This window comes from Thermobia domestica, chromosome 7 (genome assembly GCF_964235325.1).
Source record: "Thermobia domestica chromosome 7, izTheDome1.hap1.1, whole genome shotgun sequence".
NCBI lineage: Eukaryota > Metazoa > Arthropoda > Insecta > Zygentoma > Lepismatidae > Thermobia > Thermobia domestica.
The window spans coordinates 2,887,976-2,912,352 of record NC_137460.1 but is presented as its reverse complement, the minus strand read 5'-3'; the positions used below and the strand labels follow the sequence as shown (position 1 = coordinate 2,912,352).

The window sequence follows — 24,377 nt, the reverse complement described above, 5'->3', positions numbered from 1 at the left end:
AACGTATTCTTGGGTTTTCTCGGGTTTTTCTGTTTCCTCCCGTCTTGTTATTCCGTCAATTCTTTAATCATGATTCACTTGCGTTAATCATCCTTCCCCCTTAGAATAAAGGGCATAATCATGGAACGTTAAACTCAAAGATTTCATTTCATTTTTTCCTTTAAACGATAATAATAATAATAATAATAATAATAATAATAATAATAATAATAATAATAATAATAATAATAATAATAATAATAATAATACTTTATTCCCAACACTTTGTTGGCAAAAATACAGCACATTGTGTGGTATCAGAGCACTAGATTACGATGGAATAATAATACTAATGATAATAATAATAATAATAATAATAATAATAATAATAATAATAATAATAATAATAATAATAATAATAAATAAGAAAAGATAAAAAGATGAGTACTAATATAAAACGCAATGTCGATAAAAGTCAGATAAGCAGAAGTAATTCCTTGTCAACGGTGCAAAAAATACCATGCTCTCTATCCAAGGGTGCCGATCCTGGGAGGCGGAAGGGGCCGGACCCCCCAAAAAAACTCATGTGGGCCCCCCTATTGTATTTGTGAATATACAATATTTGGCATAATTTGAGTGCAATTTGTCTTAAAATCTTCATATATATACCTTCTGCATCGGAATGGGCAGCCCCAAATTTACAGAGAAATCGGCGCCCTTGTCTCTATCTATCTAAAACAACGAAAAGCTAAAAACAGCAGTCTTAAAATTACATTTTAGTTTAATGTTTCTAAACGTCATTCCTTAAAAACTATCAGTCAGGTAAGTTTAAACTTAGGTGCTTCAAGAATCTGTCAATCTTTTTTTTTTTTTTTTTTTTTTTTTTTAATTTCACATTTCAAATTCAGGGGAACTAAAATCGTGTAATTTCTTATGCTATGATTTGGTACCTATTTCGTAAACAGTATTCACTGGTATAAACATTATCTAGTTTTTTTTTTCAGTCATACCATGTCAAAATCTTTTCTTCTATTCATAAGACTCTCCAAACCTCAATATTCATTCCATTATTCATAGCTATGTGAGTAGTAGCTCATTTTCATTATAAAACATTTTTGGACAGATTCTATCTTGTTTCTCAAAGTTTTAGAAACGCTGTTCAAATTATATAATAATAATAATAATCAGTGGCGTATTTAGGGGGGTGGCTTCCGGGCTTAAGCCCCCCCGAAATCTTACTTAGTATAGTAAAGTAAATGAAATATCTTGCAGAATTTCACATTTCCAGGCAAAGCCCTCCCCGAAAGTTAGCAAAGCCCCTCCCGAAACAAAATCGTAAATACGCCACTGATAATAATAATAATAATAATAATAATAATAATAATAATAATAATAATAATAATAATAATAATAATAATAATAATAATAATAATAATAATAATGTATATAAGTGGTGGGAGAAATAAGGTGCCCTGTTGAGAAATCTAGGCCAAATAATACCCACTTCAGCTGTTGTCTCCCAGTTTGGAAATGTCTGTAGAGAAAACTGTTACAGGTCAACAGGAAATATCTGTAGTGTTAGTATTTTATATCCAGTTTGGGAGTGCTTCAGAGAATTTAACATTCTCCCATAGAATGTAATGGACTCGCGGCAGCATCCATATGTAGTCGTGTAACGCATGATCGTTAGATCTCTCTTTTTTCTAGTTTTATTTTTTTAAATGTTTTCTCACTCTCGTAGGCTCAAGTCGTTACACTGTTCGAGCACATTATGTAGTGTATATATAACGGCAGCCATAACAGAACACGGACATTAGTATGTAACAGGGCCCATCAGAGCTTTTCATAAGGTCTCTCAAACTGACATGGTTGATGACGTCATAAAGTCAAGAATGGAAAAAAATATATATATGGTCACTAATTACTCTTTCTTTTCGTCAGATTATCCAATTTGAGAGTCATACGCGGGAAAATACATGGCCAGAAATACTGATGGTTGTTGTTAATATTACTACTACTACTGTATATTTCGTTTTAACATTTTTGGTTTCTTCGGGTACATTTTTCACCCTTTATTGGTTAAAAGGGGATATAGGCAATGTTGCCAACTTCTTATTGAATTTTATCCCTTAGTAAAAAGAAAAGTAGACGTTGTAGAGCTAACTTAAACTAGTTCCCTTAGACCTTACAGGCAAAGATTTTATTAATAATTTCATTTTTTTCACTCTTTATTTAATTAATTGAATTAGAGTTTAGCAACCATTTCAGCACTGAGACCATTACTTTCGGATCAATACTTAGAAATCGAGTTCCTTCATGGAGACGATTCATCTAATTGATCCCAAGATATGGACAATCTAACATTAGTTTCCATGTATTCCTATGGAATTAATTATATGTATCATTCTTTGTTGTTAGACTACTCGCAATACTGTTGAAATTAGCGGGTTAGTATAATACTCAGGATACAAAATACTAATCTGTTTGTGGGGATACAACGATAAAATAAAATTAATTTCTTACTTGACAAATCTAAAGCCTTAAATATTTTCTACTTTCAAATCCACATCCATCTTAAAGCATGTTTCATTTAATTTGAGGAAAAATTCTATATTTAAGACTAAGGTTGGTAAAGTTTAGTTTTAAGGAGTTTGGCTCCCGGAGATGAAATCAAACTCATTTACGTGGTGTACACTATGACGCTCCTACTTGTTATTTAAAGAAATGAAATTAAATCTTTGAGTTCAACGTCTAACGATTATCTCTTTTAGGCTAAGGGAGAGTATGATTAAGGCAAGTGAATGATTATGGCAGAATTGGTGGAATGAGAAAGTGGGAAAGAACAGAAGAACCCCCAAGAACACCCGCGGACATAGTGTTGTCCAGCACATACTTGGTCTGGAATCGAAATAGAAACCCCAAGCAGCAGAGATAGGCTCTCTACCATTAAGGCACTGTCCTACTTGTTATTTAAGTATAACGTAGTTTAACCCCTTCAGTGTGGGTGGCGAGTTAACTCGTGTCTTCAAAACGCACCTGCATTGCGGATGGCGCATATATACGCTTTCATTTTGCTTTGGCTATTTTGTATTGCGTATGGCGAATATACTTGCTCATAGTCTGAGTAATGTTATTCCCGACAATATTTAGCGAGTTTGCGCTCACCTAGGAACCCCAAGAGACCACACAGAAAAATTGGGCCTAACCATATGATGATGATGATGATGATGATAACCATAAATACAACAATGACAAGTTATAGTAGCTAATTAGAAGCAACAAAGATCATAATGCCGAAAATTTCATTGTGATTGCTTGAGAGGTTCAAAAGTTATTAAAAGGTAACAAATTCCAAAGTTCTAAAAAAAAAAAAAAAAAAAAAACTACACTTTTTACAGCGGCTCACGTCTAAAAATTACGCACTGAAGGGGTTAAAGATAAGAAATATACCATTCCATAAATCATATCGGCTTAAACAAAGTAATATACTCCAGGGAAAAATATCTCATACCTAGTTTTCAAGGAAACACCAAAAAATAAAAATAAACACCTAAAAATTGTGTCATTCATTGATAATAACAACTAAGTTTCTTTTTACAGTATGAAACTACCGTAATTTTCCAAACTATGGGAATTCAATATACTGAAACTTCAAATAGTACATCTATAACTGCTGGTTGCAATAGCGTAATAGGATCAAACACAGAGTCTCGTTCTCGGACTCTGAATCCTCGCGATTCCTTACTGCTTGTGTTCTACTGTAAGAAATATTGAAACAGAAAATCGCCAATTTGAGTGACTTATGTGGTTTGAATAAAGGGTTAACCTTTTGACAGTAACATACATACTCTCAACGATGACACATTTAGTTTTAACTGATACACAATGCTCCTAAGAGTAAAACGTATACTCTTAATTGACACATACATACTTCTGAAGTAACATGTATAGTCTTAACAGTGACACACACATACACATTTCTAAATTCACACGTATAGCTTTAACCGTGACACACATATTCCTAACAGTTTCACGTATACCCTTAAGTGACACACATACTCTTCACGGTGACACATATAGTTTTATCAGTGACACGCATATTCCTAAAAGTTACACGTACAGCTTTTAAGTGACACATATAATCCTAACTGTGACACTATAATCTTAAAAGTGACACACGTACTCCTAACAGTGACACGTATAATCTTAAAAGTATTTCCTTACAGTGACACATATAGTTCTAACAGTGGCACGTATAGTCTTAACAGTGACACACGTACTCTTCACGGTGACACATATAGTTTTATCAGTGACACGCATATTCCTAAAAGTTACACGTATAGGCTTAAAAGTGACCCATATAATCCTAACAGTGACACTGTAATCTTAAAAGTGACACACATATTCCTTACACTGACACGTATAGCCTTAAAAGTATTTCATTACAGTGACACATATACTCCTGACAGTGACACGTATAGTCTTAACAGTGACACACGTACTCTTAACGGTGACACATATAGTTTTATCAGTGACATACATACTTCCGAAAGCAGGCACGTAACCAAGGGGATCCGGACCCTGCCTTCGATACCAAAAATGAAAAAATTAAGGAAGGATGAAACAAAATTAAATGAGAAAAAGAAAGATCAGTGTTAGAAATGGAAACCTACAGGAAGCTTTTCGTTACTCTTTCTTATGATGAGATTTGTATTACTTGCAATACATGGTGGCAAGGTGAGCGGAAAAGTCAGAAAATTTGAAATTTCTAGAAAAGTTACGGAATTCTCAGAATTTCTGCCACTATTCAGGGAGATTTCAAGCTTCCGAAATTATAGTGCCGTTGTGTAACAGCGTGTACATTTTTTATCGTAATTTTTCATCATCGCATCCTTGCAGTATCAAACATGTTTTCAAAAACAATTTTCTACTGCTCCTTTAACCCGTCATTTTGAACAGACAGTAGTTGACGGAATATTAAAAACAAAAATTTATGTGGAAAGAAAGTTGTGTTAACATTTGACTCAATAGAGAAAGGAACGCAGATATTGTAAAATATTTTACAAGACATTATTGAGTATGTACTTTTTATAATAGTTGAGGTCATAATGAAAGGAAAATTGTTATATTTGAATGAACGGAGGAAGAACGTAAAAATATTGCAAAATCTTTTCAATGTTTTTTTTCTTTTTTTTCTTTTTCTTTTTTTTTTTTTTTTTTTTGTTATTTTACTCGAGATTTCTCCATAGTTTGTTATTAAAATACATATCAACATATTCTCATTTTATTGTCCTAACAAACGAATATATGTTGATAGTAAAGTAGTTTAGATTGATTAAGCTCCTGGGCCTTCAGAATTTCATGTCACCCCCCACCACCAACGTTATGAAATTATGGCTAAACGAACCAATATATGTTTCAGTAAAATGTATAGTTTAGAGTGATCGAGCCCCTGGTGTGATGACCACAGTATTTCATGACATGGACCCTGCCCCCTTCACGAAATCCTGGCTACTTGCCTGCTAAAAGTGACACGAATAGCCTTAACAGTGACACGTATTGCCTTAACAGTGACACACATATTCCTAACTGTGACGTCTATACTTGCAGCTGCACCTCTATGTTTAAGAAAATTTCTCATACCCGTGTGCAATTTTCTTTAAATATGAAGCTGCCTTGAACATAAGGATGTCAATAGAATAAGTTAGATTGCATCTCTCTGAAACTTTCTTGCTGCCTAGAATTAGTTATGGAAACCTATAATCATTAATGCATTACCAATTCTTTTCTGTGCATCGTGACGAAGGATGCTAGGGTTTATCCATATTTTATCTTATATCCTATGTTGGTAGATAACTTTACGAAAAGAGTTTTTATTTTTTTTTTTATTTTTCCTTTTGCTGCTTAGTTGCTGTGGAGACGTCTTTTTACCGTACAATACTCTTCTCTACAACGTTTCTTCGTTTTCTTTGGAAAAAAACTTTCTCGCACCAGTAATTCTTATTTTCTTGATTTCTTACGAAGTACGTAAATAACCGACGGCGTCGATATTGCAACATTCATTCACTTCACACAAACTTTTATTATTATTATTTTCTTATTCAATCCCTGTTTCCTAAGAAAGAAAAATATTTCAAAATGAAATTTTTGTCATATTCAATACCCTTTCCTTTTATATATCCTAGATATATGAGAAATCATAGTCCATACTCTTTTCATGTGTGAATTTGTAGAGTTGATATAAAAAAGGGTTTCTAGGATTCATTTTGTGGTTACCGTATTATAATTTTGTATTTGAAACTGAAATCCATTAACCAGATACGGATAATGAATTTACATTTTCATTAACACTTTTGGTATCAAAAGAAACACCGAAAGCCGAAGAACATACGATATCAGCGTTTCAACAGTAGTTTTCAAAGTTACTTCCGCGATATATTTTTATGTGATAAGTGAGGTCTGTGGGACAAAAGATAAATATATCTTCTAATCTCTATACAGGGTGTATCAAAAGTTCAGGTCCAACTTTTTTTATGAGTAAAGATACGATGGTTACTTACTAATATATCCTTCCTTCGAAAACTAAATATTCTTCAAACGTATAGAAATAATAAGCTAGTTTCGTCAGGTGACAAGGATAAAAATGGATGAGAGTAATATGGTATGGAAAAAGGTATACATATCACCAAAATAAGTATAACGTAAGAGGTGCTTACTAAAAACTACGAGCAGAGCAGAGTGAATAAAAGAAATAAAGATTTAAGTTGGAAGAAGAGCTGTGTCTATGCTACTTCACTGTTGCCATACCCAAAGTCCACATCATAGGAATGTAACCAGATTTTATCACTATTTTTAGTATCCAGATTTAAGTTCGGTTTATATTTATGAATAAAGAATGATTTTTGAATCCCCCTCATAGTAGCAAGAAAGCTTTCGGCTACTTGGCGCGTGCTTGACTTTTGGCTTTCTACGCTTGCATTTGAAACGCATGCTTTCACACAATCTGCCTTTTTTTTTCCACATCCACGTGATGCTTTAGACCATTCGGCAGAGCGTCGTAGCATCACTGGTCGTTCATTGGCTATTAACTTGACTTGACTTGTACAACGCTTGCGTTAAGCTTGAATGGAACACTGAATGCAAGGTTGAATCCACGTAACTTCGTCACTGGAATCCAGCTTGCGGCATGCTTACACGTTTTACAATCAAGCTGGATGCAAGTTGGCTGACTTGAAATTCAAGCCTACACAAGCGGCTTGCAAGTTGTCTTTGCTACTAGGGCCTTTGCTGTTCTCATTGTTATTGTTCTTGTTTTCTTCCCGAACCTATCACATTAGCCTGTTTTATGTTACATGTATGTTGTTTTATGTGAAGTGACAATGGGGGCGAGGGGGGCGACGGCCCCGGGCGCCGAAGTAAGGGGGCGAAAATTTCGGAAGAAAAAAGGAAAAAGATAGGAAACATTGCTTGGAATATACGTATGGGGGCGCCGTCGTATACTCTCGCCCCGGGCGCTGATTTTCCACGGCACGGCCCTGATCCCGATACACCCTCTTCTTATGACTTTTATGATTGTCTAATGTGTTCTTTAATTCAGGCTTTAATATTGAGTTTGGTTTGACCTATACGTAACATTCACACTGAGCACAATAAATGAATAACTTGCTTAGTGAATCAACAAAAAAATTTTTAAAGCAGATGAGATGCTTTTCTAAATCTTTTGGAGTAATACTGGAAGCAGACAAGTTATGTTTGGCAAGAATACGTTAATTTTTTTGTCGATAATTGTGGAAACTAAGGAATTCGTATCGATGTTTTTGCTCTTTTAGGAATAACTTTTTTAAGGGGCTTTCACCGACATGCGAGAGAAGAAACTTTTTGCAAATAGGTAGTCGTCAACTTCAAATCAGTGATACCAACTTATGGGGCAAAACTCCTATTTAGTGGGATTTTTTGACATTAACTTCTCCAATAAAAAATTAAATGAAATTTTTTAGTTTTACGTCCCACGGTTATGCCGGTTAGGCTAAAGGAGAAAGTGATAATGAGAGATGAATGAAATGGTGGAATGAATAATGTGGGAGGAAACGGGAGAACCCCTAGAAAACCCATGCACACGGTGTTTGTCCACCACAAAGTTCACTTGGCGGGAGCAGGGTTTGAACCCGGGACCCCAAGTACCAGAGGTGAACGCTCTACCACTGAGCCACCACGGTCCCTTTTGCAAAAAAGATTGAGTGCATGTGTATTCAAATACTGTCCTGAAAGATAACTTCAAGGGTTGTCAAATTAAATAAAATGAAATCCTTCAGTTTAACGTCACACGATTATACTCTTTAGGCTAAGTGAGATGATTCATTAAGGCAAGTGAAAGATGATGGATGAATTAATGGAATGAGAAAGTGGGAGGAAACGAAAGTACCCTAAGAAAACTCACGTACACGATATCGTCCATCACAAACTTATTTGGACGGGGATCGAACAAGGGTTTCCCACACCAAAATTGGCCTCAAAGTTAAAGAATTATGGAGTCATTAAAACATAAAAAACGGTGAATTTAATTATTCATAAAGTTAGGTTGTAATACTGTATGTTTATAGTTATTAATACAATAAAATTGATCATATTTATTAAATGTAACGTAATACTAATTAATATTCTAAAATCCGCTAACATAAAACAAAGTACATATATATATATAAAACAGGACACAGTATAATAACGATGTAGTTTGAATGTTTAGAGATTTATAACGCACAACAGAGAGCTGAAAAATATCTCATTTTAGACACAATTAAAAAGATACATATATATATATATATATATATATATATATATATATATATATATATATGGATGACATAAAATGCAAAATATGGAACTTAACACAGGTAATAATTTTAAAAAAGATGTATATTTTAGCAGTAAATAACTCGGTCATATCACATTTCTTGTATTACAAAAATAATGAATATATATATATATATATATATATATATATATATATATATATATATATATATATATATACTGTGTATATAATTGTTTAATTTCATTTCTGTATCTATCTCTTTTCACCTATTGATTTTACTTTTTTTTTTTTTTTTTTACGTTGACGTAACAGAACCCTCAGGAGTCAACTTCACAGAATAATAATACTAATTAATTTCAAAATTAAAGACAGTTGAATGTCGCCATTCCTGTCACTCTTTAAATTGAAAATTATATATATATATCCACAGTTAAAATGGTAACCGAAAACAAAATAGATATTACTTTTAGTTCAGTCTACTATTTTTAATTTCACGAATAATTTAGAATTGAAAACAATACATATGAAGAGAAAAATAAAAAAAATTAAAATAAATAAATAGAAAGTGAGTTTAAACAAGTGAAACTTTATGTTTGTGATTCTATACATGGACGGATCCAGAGAAGGCTGGGGGGACCATTGTCCCCCCAGGAAGAGGAAATTTTCTTATTTTATGTATCGTAAATAAAACATATCCCGGAGTTTGGAGCTCTTAAAAGTAGCTCTAAGTAGCAGTATTACAACCTACCGCTCTCCCAGAAGTCAGTCCTGGATCCGCCCCTGTTTCTATGTACAGTAACTCTCATGCAGTTACTTGCTTTTGTACGGCTGAGTGAAAGAAAATATCATGTACTCATCCGTATGATATATCATTAGAAATGTTCATCAAACATCGACAATAAAGGGGCACTGGGCTCTGGGGTTGAGTTCTCATTTCTGGTACGAGGGGTCTCTGGTTCGAATCCAGGCCATGTCAATTTGTGGCTTACAATATTGTGTCTATAGATTTTCTCGAGTTTCTCCCACTTCCTCCCTTATTTTCATTCTACCAATTATTCCATCATAATAATTAATTCGTTATCAATAATCATGCGTCTCCCTTATCCTATTGAGTATAACCGTTGGATAAAAAAAAAACTGAAATTCTATTTCATCGATATAAAGACGGCAGGTCTTAGTCTCCTTTCACACGAGACAATTAATTGCGGCAACTTTGCGCGATTCGTTGTTTCAAACAAGAGCCTTCATACAGTACAACCACTGACACCTACTACTAATCATTATCGACGTCATATAGCGGGAGGCTCACGAGACGAGCAGAGACAGAATTTTCGTGATAAGATGAGACAAAGCAGACTCCAATAAAGAAGAAAACTTTTTGAGATGGGGCGGCTTTAACTACCGTCTCCTAGATAAGCTATCATTATAGATACTTCTGCCACTTTCAGCAGAACATTTGTCACATACTGAGAAGCTTATGTGTTCTTCAGTCTCGAATTAATTCCTAAATCCAATCCTAACGTTGCAAATATCTGTGTTAGCACAATCCATCAATCGTAGCCTCTTTTGATTTCTCCCCCTTTTTCCTTCCAACTTATCTTTTACCATAGCTCACAGAACATGACTCCTTCTCAGACAACATTCCAATCAGTTTTCTTTTTCAATTAAATGACACGTTGATCTTTTCCACTTAGTATTCTCAGCATTTCATTTTTGATTCAAGAGCTACCCAGTTCGATTCACGTCGAGAGCTCATGTGGTTAGGATCTAACATTAAGCTGTAGGTCTACGCCTCATATAGCCTCGCTTCTGAAAAGATGCTAAACTAAAAATCAAGTCAAATCCTTGAAGCAATTAATTTTATCCATTCTTCTCGACACACACATTTTAAAGTTCCTAACTATTTCCAGTTGTTTTTGCGAAGTGTCCATATTTCCGCCAGTTGAGTGCAGAACTCCATTCAAAACAATGTTTATTATATTTTAAAACACATTATTCAAAGGCCTACAAAATATACTTTATTTATGAAAGCTCGGGATTCTCCAGTTTCTTCAAACTTCCTTCATTCCAGTATTTCACTCATTTCTCATAATCACCGTCTCCTTTAGCCCAAAAGGTATAACCGTGGGACGTAAAACTCAAAGATTTCATTTCCAGGAAAACCAAGATTTTAGTATACGCGGAATCTTATTACAAAAAATATAATATGCATACATTTGCATTAATTACATATTAAAGAGACACGAAAAAAGTAGCTCGTAAAATAATCCATGCGTTAAGAAGCATGGCATTTGATACTACTACTACTACTACTACTACTACTAATACTAATACTAATACTAATACTAATACTAATACTAATAATAATAATAATAATAATAATAATAATAATGCAGTGTTATTGTTTTCAATGTAATGTGAGGGTTGCACCATATAATTTAAGTATATTGTCACTTTTATGCATTGCAAACAATTGTTGCCGTCTGTGGTCGATCTGATTCTTGTACAGTCAGCGACAAAAGTTATTTCCGTATGCTAAAATTTATTTCGAGAATAACGGTCGTATGGCAGAGACGTACAGAAAATTGCATTATTTTTAATTTACTGGAAACTGCACTCAAATCGTCCTTCCATTCTAAAGTTATTTTACGAAACTAATTTCATCAAATGGAAAGGGTTTCTGCCGATGACTGCACAGTTAGTGTTGTTACTTGTTACTTCAAAATCGGGCTGTCTCACTGCAACTTTTATGATCTTCCATCCTGATTTAAGTGTCTTCACTACAGCGAAATTAAACTACCGCTAATTTTAGAGATTTTCTGTAATATCTTCAAAACATAAAAATATTCAAAAAATAGAAACGTAGTGAACTAGACAATACGATTTTGTATGTGATACCGTTATCACAACTTATCTGTCCGTTTTTGTATGCCGTTATTTACAGAACCCTCCTCCTTACAAAAGAAAACGCTAAAGCTATCTACAGTGTAAATGAAAGCAGATAGATGAGTTGTGATAACGGTATCACATGCAAAATCGTATTGTCTAGTTCACTACGTTTCTGCTTTTTGAATATTTTTATTTGTTTTGAAGATATTACAGAAAAACTAAAATTAGCGGTAGTTTAATTTCGCTGTAGTGAAGACCCTTAAGATCTTTCCTCATTTTCCTTCACCTCTAGTTAGTAGGCTGTAATAGAGTATATAAATAAAAGTTATCCATGATTTCTTCGATCATTTCCTTACCATTCTCACTGGTAATGTTTCGAGGGTTTCTTAAACAGATAAATAAATAAATAAAAAGAAAACCTTGTCTTCTTCTTTCTTTATAGACAGCAGCTTTTAATGCTATCTCTTCACACTGTTTCCGTTGCGGGAATAACCGGTTGAAGTATGAGTGATGGATGAATGGTTATCATATAGCTCGCGCGGCATCCTCTCCTGTACGCAAGCTGGATAAACATCTTAGAAAAGGCGGTAAAAAGACAGATTTGCTTTGATGTGCTCATCTGGAGGAAGAACATTTATAAACGAATACATTTGAGTTACGTAAAAATAAATTAAGTGATGAAATTGTTTCCGACAGAAACGGACTTCAATGGAAAGTTACTCAATTTTAGTTCCATTCATTGCATTTTTTTTTTTTTTTTTTTTTTTTTTACTTCCACATTATGCTTTACGTAAAGATGAGGAAAATATCAAAGAACAGCTCTGTCCGTTCGTCTGTTGTCAATAGTTCGCTATTATCTCTCAACTCAGTGATAGTAACATAAATTTACAATCAGTTCTGGTTTCAAAATGAAGATTCCTAAACGGAAAATGGAATTAGATAATGAGAATCTATTTTGTTTTATGCCTTTTGAGTATCCTAAGAAAGTATTTTATCTGTACCATTGTCTTTCAAAACGAGAAGCGATAGAAAGAGAGATGGGCATTTTTCCTAACAGTTAGAGTCATCAAGTCTGTTGACATGTTATAAGATATATAGGAATCATGGCATTGACTAGGGAAGGAATGACAAACGGAACACTACCCAGCGGAAGGCTGATAATGAAATACGTATATATAGTGCTGTACACGAAACGAAACGGAGATTAAATCAAATTCTCCTGACGAGACAGAGCTCTTCCAATACACACAAATATACTTTTTGAGACGAGAAAGGACTTTTTCGCTACATCTTCTCAAGACGTAGTGATAGCCCCAAATCTAGTATCGTGGCCATTACTACGTGTACAGTAGAGTGGGTGGAAAAAATCAAAAACATGAGAATAGAACGCAAAAGTTGCAAATTGGTTTATGTAATAAATTGAGAAAATTTGGATAAAAACGGTTAATAATTTTTCCCGCAGAAAGGAGGCCAAAGTTTGAAGAAATAGGCATGATATAATTTTTAAAATGTATAGAAAGTGCCATAATCATTCCCCAGTAGAGTACAAAGGCATCTTTATAGTACACAAATTGCCTATTAAAATTCTCTCTTTAGTCAGCTGTTAACTTTTACTGTCGCTATATATTCAAAGATTTGGCAATAATCGTATTATGCAGGTAACAGATGTCAGCTCAATAGCTCAATAGCTTTGATGGAATGATCAAGGGAAAGAGATGACAACTCTAGTTCTAGGATTTATAGATCTGGCAAGAAACTGACGTGAATGTGTCATCCGGACGTCCGAATCAAACCTAGTCAATTCGATAAACATAATAAAGATACGTTCATGCATAAAAAAATAGCTGCCATAGACAACGGAGTAAGTCCTTGGGGCCCATTAACCCTGTTAGTATAAAGAAAATCGTAGACTAGCAGTGAAATAGCTATTGCATCAACACTGTTCATCGGAAAGTCATGGTTTATAGTTCATTTTCTTTAGCAACAAACAAGCTTTCCAGTGGTGCTATATATTAAGGCCCATAACTTACCTGAACAGGGAAAATTGAGATAATGGGAGAATTCTCTCCAAAATCTCTCCCATCAAATTTGGTTCCCTCTGGAGTGACCCCGGCTAAAAGTACATAATCCACATTTATTTCCAAAAGTACTGTAGGGGTTAGGAAACGAATGTGCCAAGTTTCGTTTTGATAGACGGAATAGATATGAAGGGAAAGGTTGTATACCAAAGGTTGTACGTACAAAACCGAACCTATGACCTGATCTATAAAGAGAACATAATATAAAAAATGTACACTCAGTACTATTTATCCTGATATCAATGATTATACCACATCCTCTGTAGAATAAAGTAAACGTTTCAAAAGTTATCACGCATATTGTTTCGTGGTATGTGGAGAGGGAAACTGGAGATAAGTTGCAAAAATGACTTCCACAAAAGCTCCATTGTGAAGTTGTACGTCCTCTAAAAAGACACCGGAGCCGATAGGAGTCAGTATGCGAATTAAAGTATATTTTACAGAGGGGACAAAGTGCACGTCCGAGAAATTTAACATGAGGAAGTTCAAAACTTACGGGAGATATCCAATTCTTCAAAGATGGATTTTCCTCACATCCCTCCTGGTAAGACGCACATTGGTAGGAGTACAATTAAAATGTACCTTGAAGAACACTAGGATGTATATGGATAGAAGGTACATAATTAAGATAAAAGAGAGGTTATAGCGCGACACCGTAACAACAAAATAAAGAACAAAAGAGCATGTGTGGGGGTGTTGGTGAATAACGTGGGTTTATCCCAATACAACTGTAGCACAGTTGCTGTTTAAAACGCTTGCTTCATTCAACAGAGAATGCGGTACAAATTTTAATGTAAGGATAAATAGTACTGCGTTTACATTTTTCCTATTATGTTCGCTTTACAAGTAAGGTCATAGGTTCGGTTTCGTATGTGCAGAGCGTATTGGTATACAACCTTTCTCCTCGTATCTATTCCGTCTATCAAAAAGAAACGTGGTACACCCATTTCCTAACCTCTATAGTATTTTTCGACATACATTTGGATAATGTGATTTTACCCGAGGCCACTCCAGAGGGAGAGCAAATTTTATAGGAGGAATTTTTGGAGGGAATTTTCCTGACATCCCGATTTTCCCTGTTCAAGTACGTTATGGGAACCAATACATAGTACCTCTGGAATGCTTGTTATATGCTGAAGGGAATTTAAACCATGACTTTCTAACGAACAGTGTTCATACAATAGCTATTTCACTGCAAGTCTACGATTTTCTTTATACTAACAGAGTTAATGGGCCCTAAGGACTTACTCCGTTGCCCATGGCACCTAATTTTTTTGTGTATGAACATATTATTGTTATGTTTATCGAATGAACTAGGTTTGAATCGGATGTTCAAGTGACACTAGACTAAGACATATCAGTCGTAGGTGAACAAAATAACATGCTTGATGGCAAATTGTCCTATTATTTTTGTTCTTCTAGAATGCTTGATGGCAAATTGTCCTATTATTTTTGTTCTTCTAGAATGCTTGATGGCAAATTGTCCTATTATTTTTGTTCTTCTAGAATGCTTGATGGCAAAGTGTCCTATTATTTTCGTTCTTCTAGAATGCTTGATGGCAAATTTTCCCATTATTTTTGTTCTTCTAGAATAGATTATCGTGTACTGTTAAACTAGCAGATTGTATGTATTGTTGTTAGTTTTTCTAACAGTGATGCACATATTCCTAACAAGGAAATAAAAATTAACTCTTTTAACCCTTTAAGCAAAGGAAAATGGTGATTAAGGCAAGTGAATGACAATAAAACAAGTAGTGGAATGAACATACTGTATGTATCATCTTTAGAAAATATTACACTTAAACAAAATCATAAATTACAAATGCTACAAATCTTTATAATTATTACCAAAACACTCTTGCTGATTTCGGTGAATTCGTCATTATGTGAATAATTCAGTGGCGTCTCTATGACTACGTTTTGAAGACATGCAGAGCTCGTAATGTATCAACACGATAAATAATGTCTAAAAACGATTCAGTAATACGACAAGAAGCTAATTGGGGTAGGGGGTTTAATGCAGTATACAAAATTTCATTTTGAAATTTGCACTCTGATATGAAGAAAATTAGAGAATAATTTCTGCCTAGGCAGAATGTAAGTTTTGAATCGAGATCCTGAAGTATGTTCATTAAATTCAGGTTAGCGAAAGATTTAATGAATACCTTTCTACTGACTAATGTTGCTGACACTAATTCTACTTTAAAAAATGAATTATTGCATAAATTTAAGAATGGGATAAACATTTAATACTTACCTAGCGGCTAAGTCCCTGTGCGCCAAATCAAGCGATTCCAGATATTTCATTCCTGATGCTACTTGAGTTGCTAAATAAATTAAACATCCGTAACTGCAAAAGATTAAAAAATAATAATAATAAGTCGTATACGTTATATTGTCGTTTTATTTATTATTTACAATGACACATTAATGGCTTTCCTTACTCTTAATATAAACTTACAATCAGTGGCGTATTTAGGAAGGGCTATTGAGCTCAAGCCCCCCACCCGAAAATAAATTTGTTACTTTTTTTGCATTCCACGTGCAACAATAATCCTTACCATTTCTAAGAATTTCATTGACTTTCCATTTTCTTATGCTTTTTGTTCAGAAACAATACTGTATTTGTCAAATTTCATTCCATGTAAGCACTGTGTTCTTTTTTCTTTCTTTCGTCCATTCTATTCTTCTGGTTCTTTTTCTTAGTTGTTACTTTCTTTCGTTTCTCCTATCATACTTTCGGCCGATGTTAATTGTGATTCAAGTCGGCCGTCGTCAGTAACACCAAAACTAAGAGAAGCTGATAAGCGAAACTGGTGTTCCACATCAACTTGCACGGATATCAACATAACAGGACTTTAGATATAGCAAATTAATATTTACATCGTTTAGTTATAAAGAAAGGTAAACAAAATCAAGAGAAGGGAATAAGTAGCCTAGGAAATTAGGTAGGCCAAGAGGATGCTTCGTTTTTCTTCTATGAATAGAATAAAAGGTTAGATTCACTGCTAAATTTTTGTGTGTATCATATCACAAAAGATTCACCAGTCTGCAATTCTTGCCATTAAAACTACAATCAGTATATATCAGTTTCAACTTATCTCAACATTTTCTTTCAGGTAAAAACGTACACAGATAAAACTGAATATTTCTATTTTTTTCCTGAGATTCAGATTTGCCTGAGGAGGAGCGGGTAAGATTCTCCATGACACGAGTTTCACGTTTTTTTTCCTAGTATATTAGTAGCCAATCGATTAAAATATATTTAATTCTCAAACTCAGGTAGGCAATTGCTCCCCCTCCTTCCTCGTATTTTACATAGCACCCCGAAAGAAAACTCTAAATACGCCCCTGCTTTGGTGCGAATCACAACCAAAAGGAATGAGTACCTCTACATGGAAACTAAAGCCGTAAAAACAGTAAAAGCTGTGTCACACATTCATTACTATTCATGGATGTGTCACAAAGACTGTTATTGGATGAAACTGTTGTCATTGTTTTTGTACAATCCCAAAGTGCAAATATGAATGATTACAATTTTAATTTAATGATTTAATAACTAAAGACAGGATTTACTGCATAAATAAACTCATTGGAAATAAACAGTGAAAGCAATATTCTATTTATGAGCTTTCAGTTTTATTCCCTTGTTACACTGAACTCTGAATTGTTACCACGGTTTGTTTGACAGAAAGAATTAAGAAATACATACGTTTCATTCAAACACATATTGACAGATGAAAGCTCCCTAAACACGACAAATATTAATATTACAATGTACTAAACTATTGTGCCATGTATTAGCCTTCTATCAAAATTGAGAACGGACATAAAAGCGTAAGCGTTTGGTTTATTAAATAAAATCATCAACAGCAAAACTAACGAGCTAACTGTATAGCCTATGAAACCTGAAGGTTCAATACCACGTTCACGAAAGCTCTCCATTAGCTTTTGTCCCTTAGTCAACTGAATGTACTTTGTATTCCTATTTCTGCGAGTTACTTATTAATATTGTCCTCCCATCTGCGTCTAATTTTTCCTAATGATAGTCTTCCGATTGCATTTCTAGTTAAAACTTTGAAATCATTCCTACTTTCTGTCATTCTGGCTACATACCCTACTCAGCTGAATCTCCTAGAGTTGATGACCCTAACAATTTGGTTAAGGGATAATTTATGTAGCTCCTCGTTATGAAGTTCCTCCCATTCCCCATTCCCGTTCCTCTTGGCTTCGAATGGTCATCTTAGGATCTTGTTCTCAAATACTTTCAGTTACGTTCTTCCCTCAGAGTAAGCGACCATGTATCGCAACCATACAGAACAACAAACATGATTATCGTTTTATGTATTTTAAGCTTCAAATTACTCGACAGAATTCGCGACGACAAGAGATTTTGAACTAAATAATAACACGGAAGTCATACTTTTAGTCGACCACCTGATCAAAATATTATTTGATATTTTAATGCAACTATGATTTGCAGTATTACGATCCCAAAGAACTTTCATGTATTTAGTTTTCTCTGCATTTATTTTTAAACCCATGTTCCTGCAAGAAGCTTAATAAGACCTCTACATTTCTTTCTATTGTTCTCCTATCATCCCCTATTAAATTTACATCATCAGTATAAGTCATAACCCGGTGAGTGCCATTAGCTCTAGGCACTGATTCTATCTTCGACTTTCCTTACAACGTACACCAGAACAAAGTTGAATAATAATGGTGACAACGCATGTCGTTGTATCAGGCCACTCGCGACAGCAAAACATTGCAATATTTTTTGGATTAGCTGATATAAGCACACTGATATAAGCTGGTATAAGAAACTTATACATGAACCAACAAGTAAGTGTTAGGATAGGGGAAGAACTGACGGAAGAGAGTGCAATTGGAAGGGGAGTTCGACAAGGATGCTACCTCTCGCCAACACTATTTAATGTCTATCTAGAAGAAATAGTAAAAAAGAGCCTACATGATGATGATGGCATTTCGGTAGGAGGTAGAATGATTAGATGTATAAGATTTGCAGACGATATGGCGCTTGTTGCAGAATCTGAAAAGAAAATCAATAAAATGTTAGAATAAATGAGAAAGGGCTTTGAAGAATATGGGATGAAAATAAATGTTAGAAAGACAAAAGCCATGGTGATTGGAACGAAGTGGTCTGTGTCAAATATAAAAGTAGGAGGGGAGAAAATAGAACAAGTGAATAGTTTTCGATACCTGGGTAGTGTTCTTAGTAATGACATGAAATGCGAACGTGAAATAAAAGCAAGGATAGAAATGGCGAAAGAAGCCTTTAAAAGAAAGAAAAGTCTGATTTGTGGGACCTTGAACAAAGAGTTGAGAAAAAGACTCATAAAATGCTTCGTGTGGAGTGTTGTACTGTATGGGGCGGAAAGGTGGACCTTACGTAAAGGTGACGAAAATCGACTGGAAGCCTTCGAAATGTGGGCGTGGAGAAGAATGGAAAGAATTAGTTGGATCGAGCGGAAAACGAATGAGAGAGTGTTAGAAATGGTGGGTGAGAAAAGAACACTTTTAGATATTATTAGGAAGAGGAAGAGAAACTGGTTGGGACATTGCCTAAGAAGAGATTGTATCATGAGAGACGTCCTAGAGGGTATGGTGGCGGGAAAGAGAGGGAGGGGGCGAAAGAGACTACAATTAATGGATGATATTAAAACAGAAAGATCATACGCGAAGACGAAAAGGTTAGCGGAGGGCCGTGGAGCATGGAAGCTTCTCAGCTGCGGCAAGTGACCTGCCAATAAAGGCAGAATACCTATGATGATGATGATATAAGCACAAATTCCGAAAATGATAAAGTTAATACGATTTGTGTCTCTCATTTGATTTTTATTTGATGTATAACTTAGCAACTAAAGATCTGCAAACTATAATATTTCAAAAGATTTTGTAGCAAATCAAGGTCTACCACCTTGCCAAGCTTGATGCAAATCAGATGAGTTCGGTTTAACTTACACAATAAAATAATAGTATCTTTGTGGTTGATTTTAATCGAACTAACTACCAAAATGCATAAGTTCAATTGTTGCTTACATGTTAGTACAAGGTCCGTTCATTAAATAACCAGGAAATGTTTATAGAAAATACAAACTTTCGACAAAGTTTGTGCTTCTTTGTTAATTTTTGGTGGTGTCCTAATACTATCAGATTGGTCTGGCACGCCTATCTCGTGTACGAGATCCTGAGAATTAGTGGAATAAGATGGCGGTCCGCGGTATCCTTGCAGGTCTGCACCAACGTGGAGTAGCGGAGTTTCATTAGATTTCTGTTAGCTGAAAAGTTGAAACCAACCGAAGTTCACAGTTGGATGGCAGTGCAATATGGTGAAAGTTGTTTGAGTCGAATACAAGTATACGAGTGGGGTGTAACAAGGGGTGTTACGATTCGCCACGCTTAGGACACTGTATGTGCAGTCGTGTAGAACAGCATTGCGAGAGTTGAAGAGTTGATACGTAAAACGAGTTGATACGATATTGCCCACTAGGGGAACAGTGGATCACTGGTAGTGTGCTCACCTGTGGTGCTAGGAGTCCTTACTTTGACTTCATACCAAATGAACATGTGGTGAACAACTTCGCATCCGTGAGTTTCCTCGCGGTTCTGCCGTTTTCTCACACATTCTCATTAATTCTTTCCTTAACTTTCATTAGTTCGTATCCTTTAGTCTAAAATACACAATCATGAGACGTAAAACTTCATTTCATATTGTCCACCACGACTTCACAAGATCTGCGATCGAACCGTGCTTTACTACTGAACCATCTTGTCTCGGCAGCTTCAATCGAGTTATTAGTTTGGCAGGATACCATAACATAACGTTAAAGATGCATGTAATAGAACGCATTAGCTTGTTTGAAAAGTAATTCACCGCGAGGAACCGAACAGCAGTTCTACCATTTGACTGGTATATATTCCATCCTGTGATCTCCGCTGCTTCAGAATTTCTTTATCGGAGTCAAATATCACTTCAAAATTTACGACATTCATTCTAGTTAGGTTGGCAGAAAATTTCATGAAAGAAATTCACATGTAATATTTTACTATATGCTCTGTTATCATGATAAACCAATTTCATACGTCTTCCATTAAGTATGACGATATATGAGTTTTCAATTCTTCTTTTCCTTCTTTCCATTCGGAACTTTTTAGCATCTCTTCACCAACATTATACTCTTCTTTTTATTTAGTTCTCAACTTTTTTTTTTTTTTTTTAAAAAAAAAGACACTTTGTGTCGATCGCTTTCAATTTCGTTCTCGGTTTCACTTCTCGTTGTCGGCCCCCCTCCACCCATCCCCCGGCCCTGTAACTGGTTTCTTTTATGGCTTCCTTATATAACCACTACAACGTTCGTAGTCTGTTCATAAAACATGCTATCATAGCCCCACTCCTCTCGCTGCATCAATGTGGGTCAGATCGTAAAGTAAAAAGGCCCCGAAGAGGGTACATTTATCGCTCGCTTTGGGAAAACTCACTTTCAGAAGGAGTTTTTTTTTTTTCTAAATCACTAACTACCTAGGTATCACGTTCCTTAACATGCAATAAGGCGTTGGATTAGTTTCAGAAAGCAGTATATTATACATAGAGTTTGTCGTCGGTACATTGTTAATATTCTTGACTCTTGTCCGAAAACGCGGATAAATTTGAATTGGATCCAGTAAAACTAGGTTACAGTAAATTTTAATGGGATCCCATGTTAATTTCTTGACTCGCATTCTTGAAATCTTTGTTTACATGCCCACGATTATAACTTGTAGGATAGAGGATTTGATTTTCTTTGATTTTGAGTTTAATCTCACGTTCAGCAGCGAGACTATGTGAGACGTAGAGCTACTGATTAACGTACCACTGTGGAACCCGAACTACATGAGCTCCCACTTTGAATTGAACCTGGGTCTCTCAAGCAAAAGGCACGTACGTTAACCGCTTAGCCACAAAGGAGCTTTATGTAGGCTAGAGTAGAAGAATGGTTAATGAAAGTGTGGATTGTGAAGTAATTTGGTGAAAAGAAAGCGTGAAGGGAACGGAGAAACGCCAAGAAAACCCACTGGCATTATGTTGATTGACCCACGTTCTACGCGAAAGCGATGTTATTAATTTCGTTAAAAACTGTTTCCAGAAATAGCTATCACACCTCTGCAAGTTGATGTGAAACCTTCGAATCAATCATTCTATTGTAAAATCACAAAGGTTCAAGAATAAAAAAGTGCTTTCTTTTCAAAATAATAGTAAGCAAAGTTAAACAAATCATACTACAAAATAAAATAATATTTCTGTTATCAAAAATATCTTAACTATATATAAAACAACATGATCTGACATAAATTATTGAGCACTTCCTGTAGGGCTCCAATGATTAAATTTGGCATGATTGTAGCCTTCCGAAACTAACCCACAGGAAGATTGCCAAAAGTGAATATTTTTAATTTTTTATGGGTCTAAAGGGAGGTGCAGAAATTTCCATGCTATTTAAATGGGCGTTTTCTTGGAATCTTATCTTTTAGATAGTTGACATAGAAAAAGAAACGATAGAATTGTGGGTTCAAGAGGTGCGAGGACGTAGGGTGGGTCACGGTGGGTGGTGGGTCAGAGTGGGTCACTGTGAGTGGTGGGTCAGAGTGGGTCATCGTGGGTGGTGGGTCAGAGTGGGTCGCCGTGGGTGGTGGGTCGTGGTGGGTCAGAGTGGGTTACGGTGGGTGGTGGGTCGTGGGTCAGAGTGGGTCATGGTGGGTGGTGGGTCGTAAGTCACGGTGGGTGGTGGGTCAGTGGGTCGTGGGTCAAGTTTTCATTGACCCACGCCAACTCTGGCCCCCGCATGGGCAGGTTCAGGAAATATGAAGAACAAATTCACTGTTGATATAATGGCCGCTAGATAAGAAACGCGAGCCCGTGGGCCGAGTCACTACCAAAGGCTAGTTACTTTTTAAAATGCCTATTTATGGGTAAAATGGAAAGCATGGTGAACGCCCTTATATACAATCAATTTAGGCCTATAAATTCTTCATTCTCATGTAAATTAAGTGGTTGTATAATATCAGAGAGTGGAGCGGGAAAATAAGCACTCGTGCTCAATACAAAGCACGTACGTGATCACTTTAGTTTTCCCTGCCACAGGCGACATCCTGTGAAAGAAGTGAACATCTTAGTTTTCTCCTAGACACACAGATGGCGTTACTAGGCTGGTTAAAGTATATGATCACCAAATGGCGATCACGGCAGCTGATGGGTTAAAGTTTCAATATTTGAGAACACGTTTGAACCATTGTAAGAAAAGGATGTAAAAAAAACTACAGTTAAAAAAAAAAAAGATGTCTGAAATTTTTCTCTGTATGCCTTAATAGCCATAGATCTGCATGCTTGATGCTTGTGGTTTGACACAGGCCTGTAGCCAGTCCAAAAATTTAGGGGGGGGGCGGTAGAAGTTAGGGGGAACCCGACCCAATTATATTATACTTCATCACCATATTATAGTTCATTTACAAGCCTACCGTGAAATTTTATGAGGCCAGCCAAAGTTTAGGGGGGGCCGGCCCGCCCTTGCCCCCCGTGGATACGGGCCTGGTTTGACATAGAATAACTCCTATTTTTGTTTGTTGCATTTTATAAAATTCAGTATTTACGGTTATATCTGTAAAACTCTTAAAGAAACAATTTAAATTATCCAAAACTCTAGTACAAACGAATGCCATTACTGTAATTCTCTCGTAAGAACAGTAGGCGTTTAGCATTTCAGAAACCGTGGAATGGAGAAATAACAAAAGACTTCTTAAGTAATACAAATGCAGTAATCCTTACCTAAGGGATGTCGTGAATCCGTCGTTGGCATTTTGCCGACTTTGTTGCTTCAGAAACTGAGGCATATCCTTCTGGTCTAGGTACTCGATAATGGCACAGAGGGGGTCGTCTTGGCTGCAAACTCCAATCACTCGCGCCAGATTAGCATCCGATAGGGTTGCCAGCCAGCTGGTCTCTCGGATAAATTCTTGTCTGTAAACAACAAATACAATTAATATTGTAGTTGTAACTCCTTACTGAAAAACGACACTCCAAATAATTATTCGCGTTAGTCGTTTCATTAGTTATTCTTACACCTATCATTTTTGTTACCTTTCATTCTGGTTAGTTACCATTAGACCTATCAATTTAGTTATATCCCCATAAGTAAGCTCTACACCCTTGGGGGACATGGTGGCTCAGTAATAGAGTGTTGATCTCTGATACATGGGGTCCCTGGTTGATCCCCAGCCAATTAAGTTTGTGGTGGACAAACATCATATCCGTGGTGTTTCCATTTCCTCCCACATTTCTCTTTCCACTAATTCTTTCATCATCGGGTGCGAGGTGGCTCAGTGGTAGAGAGATCACCTCTGTTGCATAGGTCCTTGATTTGATCCCAGGTCGTATCAAGTGAACTTTATGGTGGATAAACACCGTGTGCGTGGGTTTTCTCAGGGTTCTTATCCTATTTCCTCCCACTTTCTTCATTCCAACATTTCATTCATTCTGATCATCACCATCTCCTTTAGCCTAGCTGGCATAACTGTAGAACATGAAACTGAATTGATATTTCATTTCCTTTCATTTCACCATT

General features: G+C 35.6%; 1 protein-coding gene across 2 annotated transcripts in view; it reads right to left on the bottom strand.

Annotated features, from left to right (window-relative positions):
* LOC145689831 (discoidin domain-containing receptor 2-like) overlaps positions 1-24,377 on the bottom strand; it is a 1,126,884-nt gene that overhangs the window by 35,953 nt on the left and 1,066,554 nt on the right. For both annotated transcript variants that reach the window (XM_081764050.1, XM_081764051.1), the window contains exons 15-16: positions 23,582-23,773; positions 16,016-16,108 (exon numbers count right to left, since the gene is read on the bottom strand). In XM_081764050.1, coding sequence (XP_081620176.1) covers positions 16,016-16,108; positions 23,582-23,773 — 285 coding nt within the window. The remainder of the gene's footprint in view (positions 1-16,015; positions 16,109-23,581; positions 23,774-24,377) is intronic.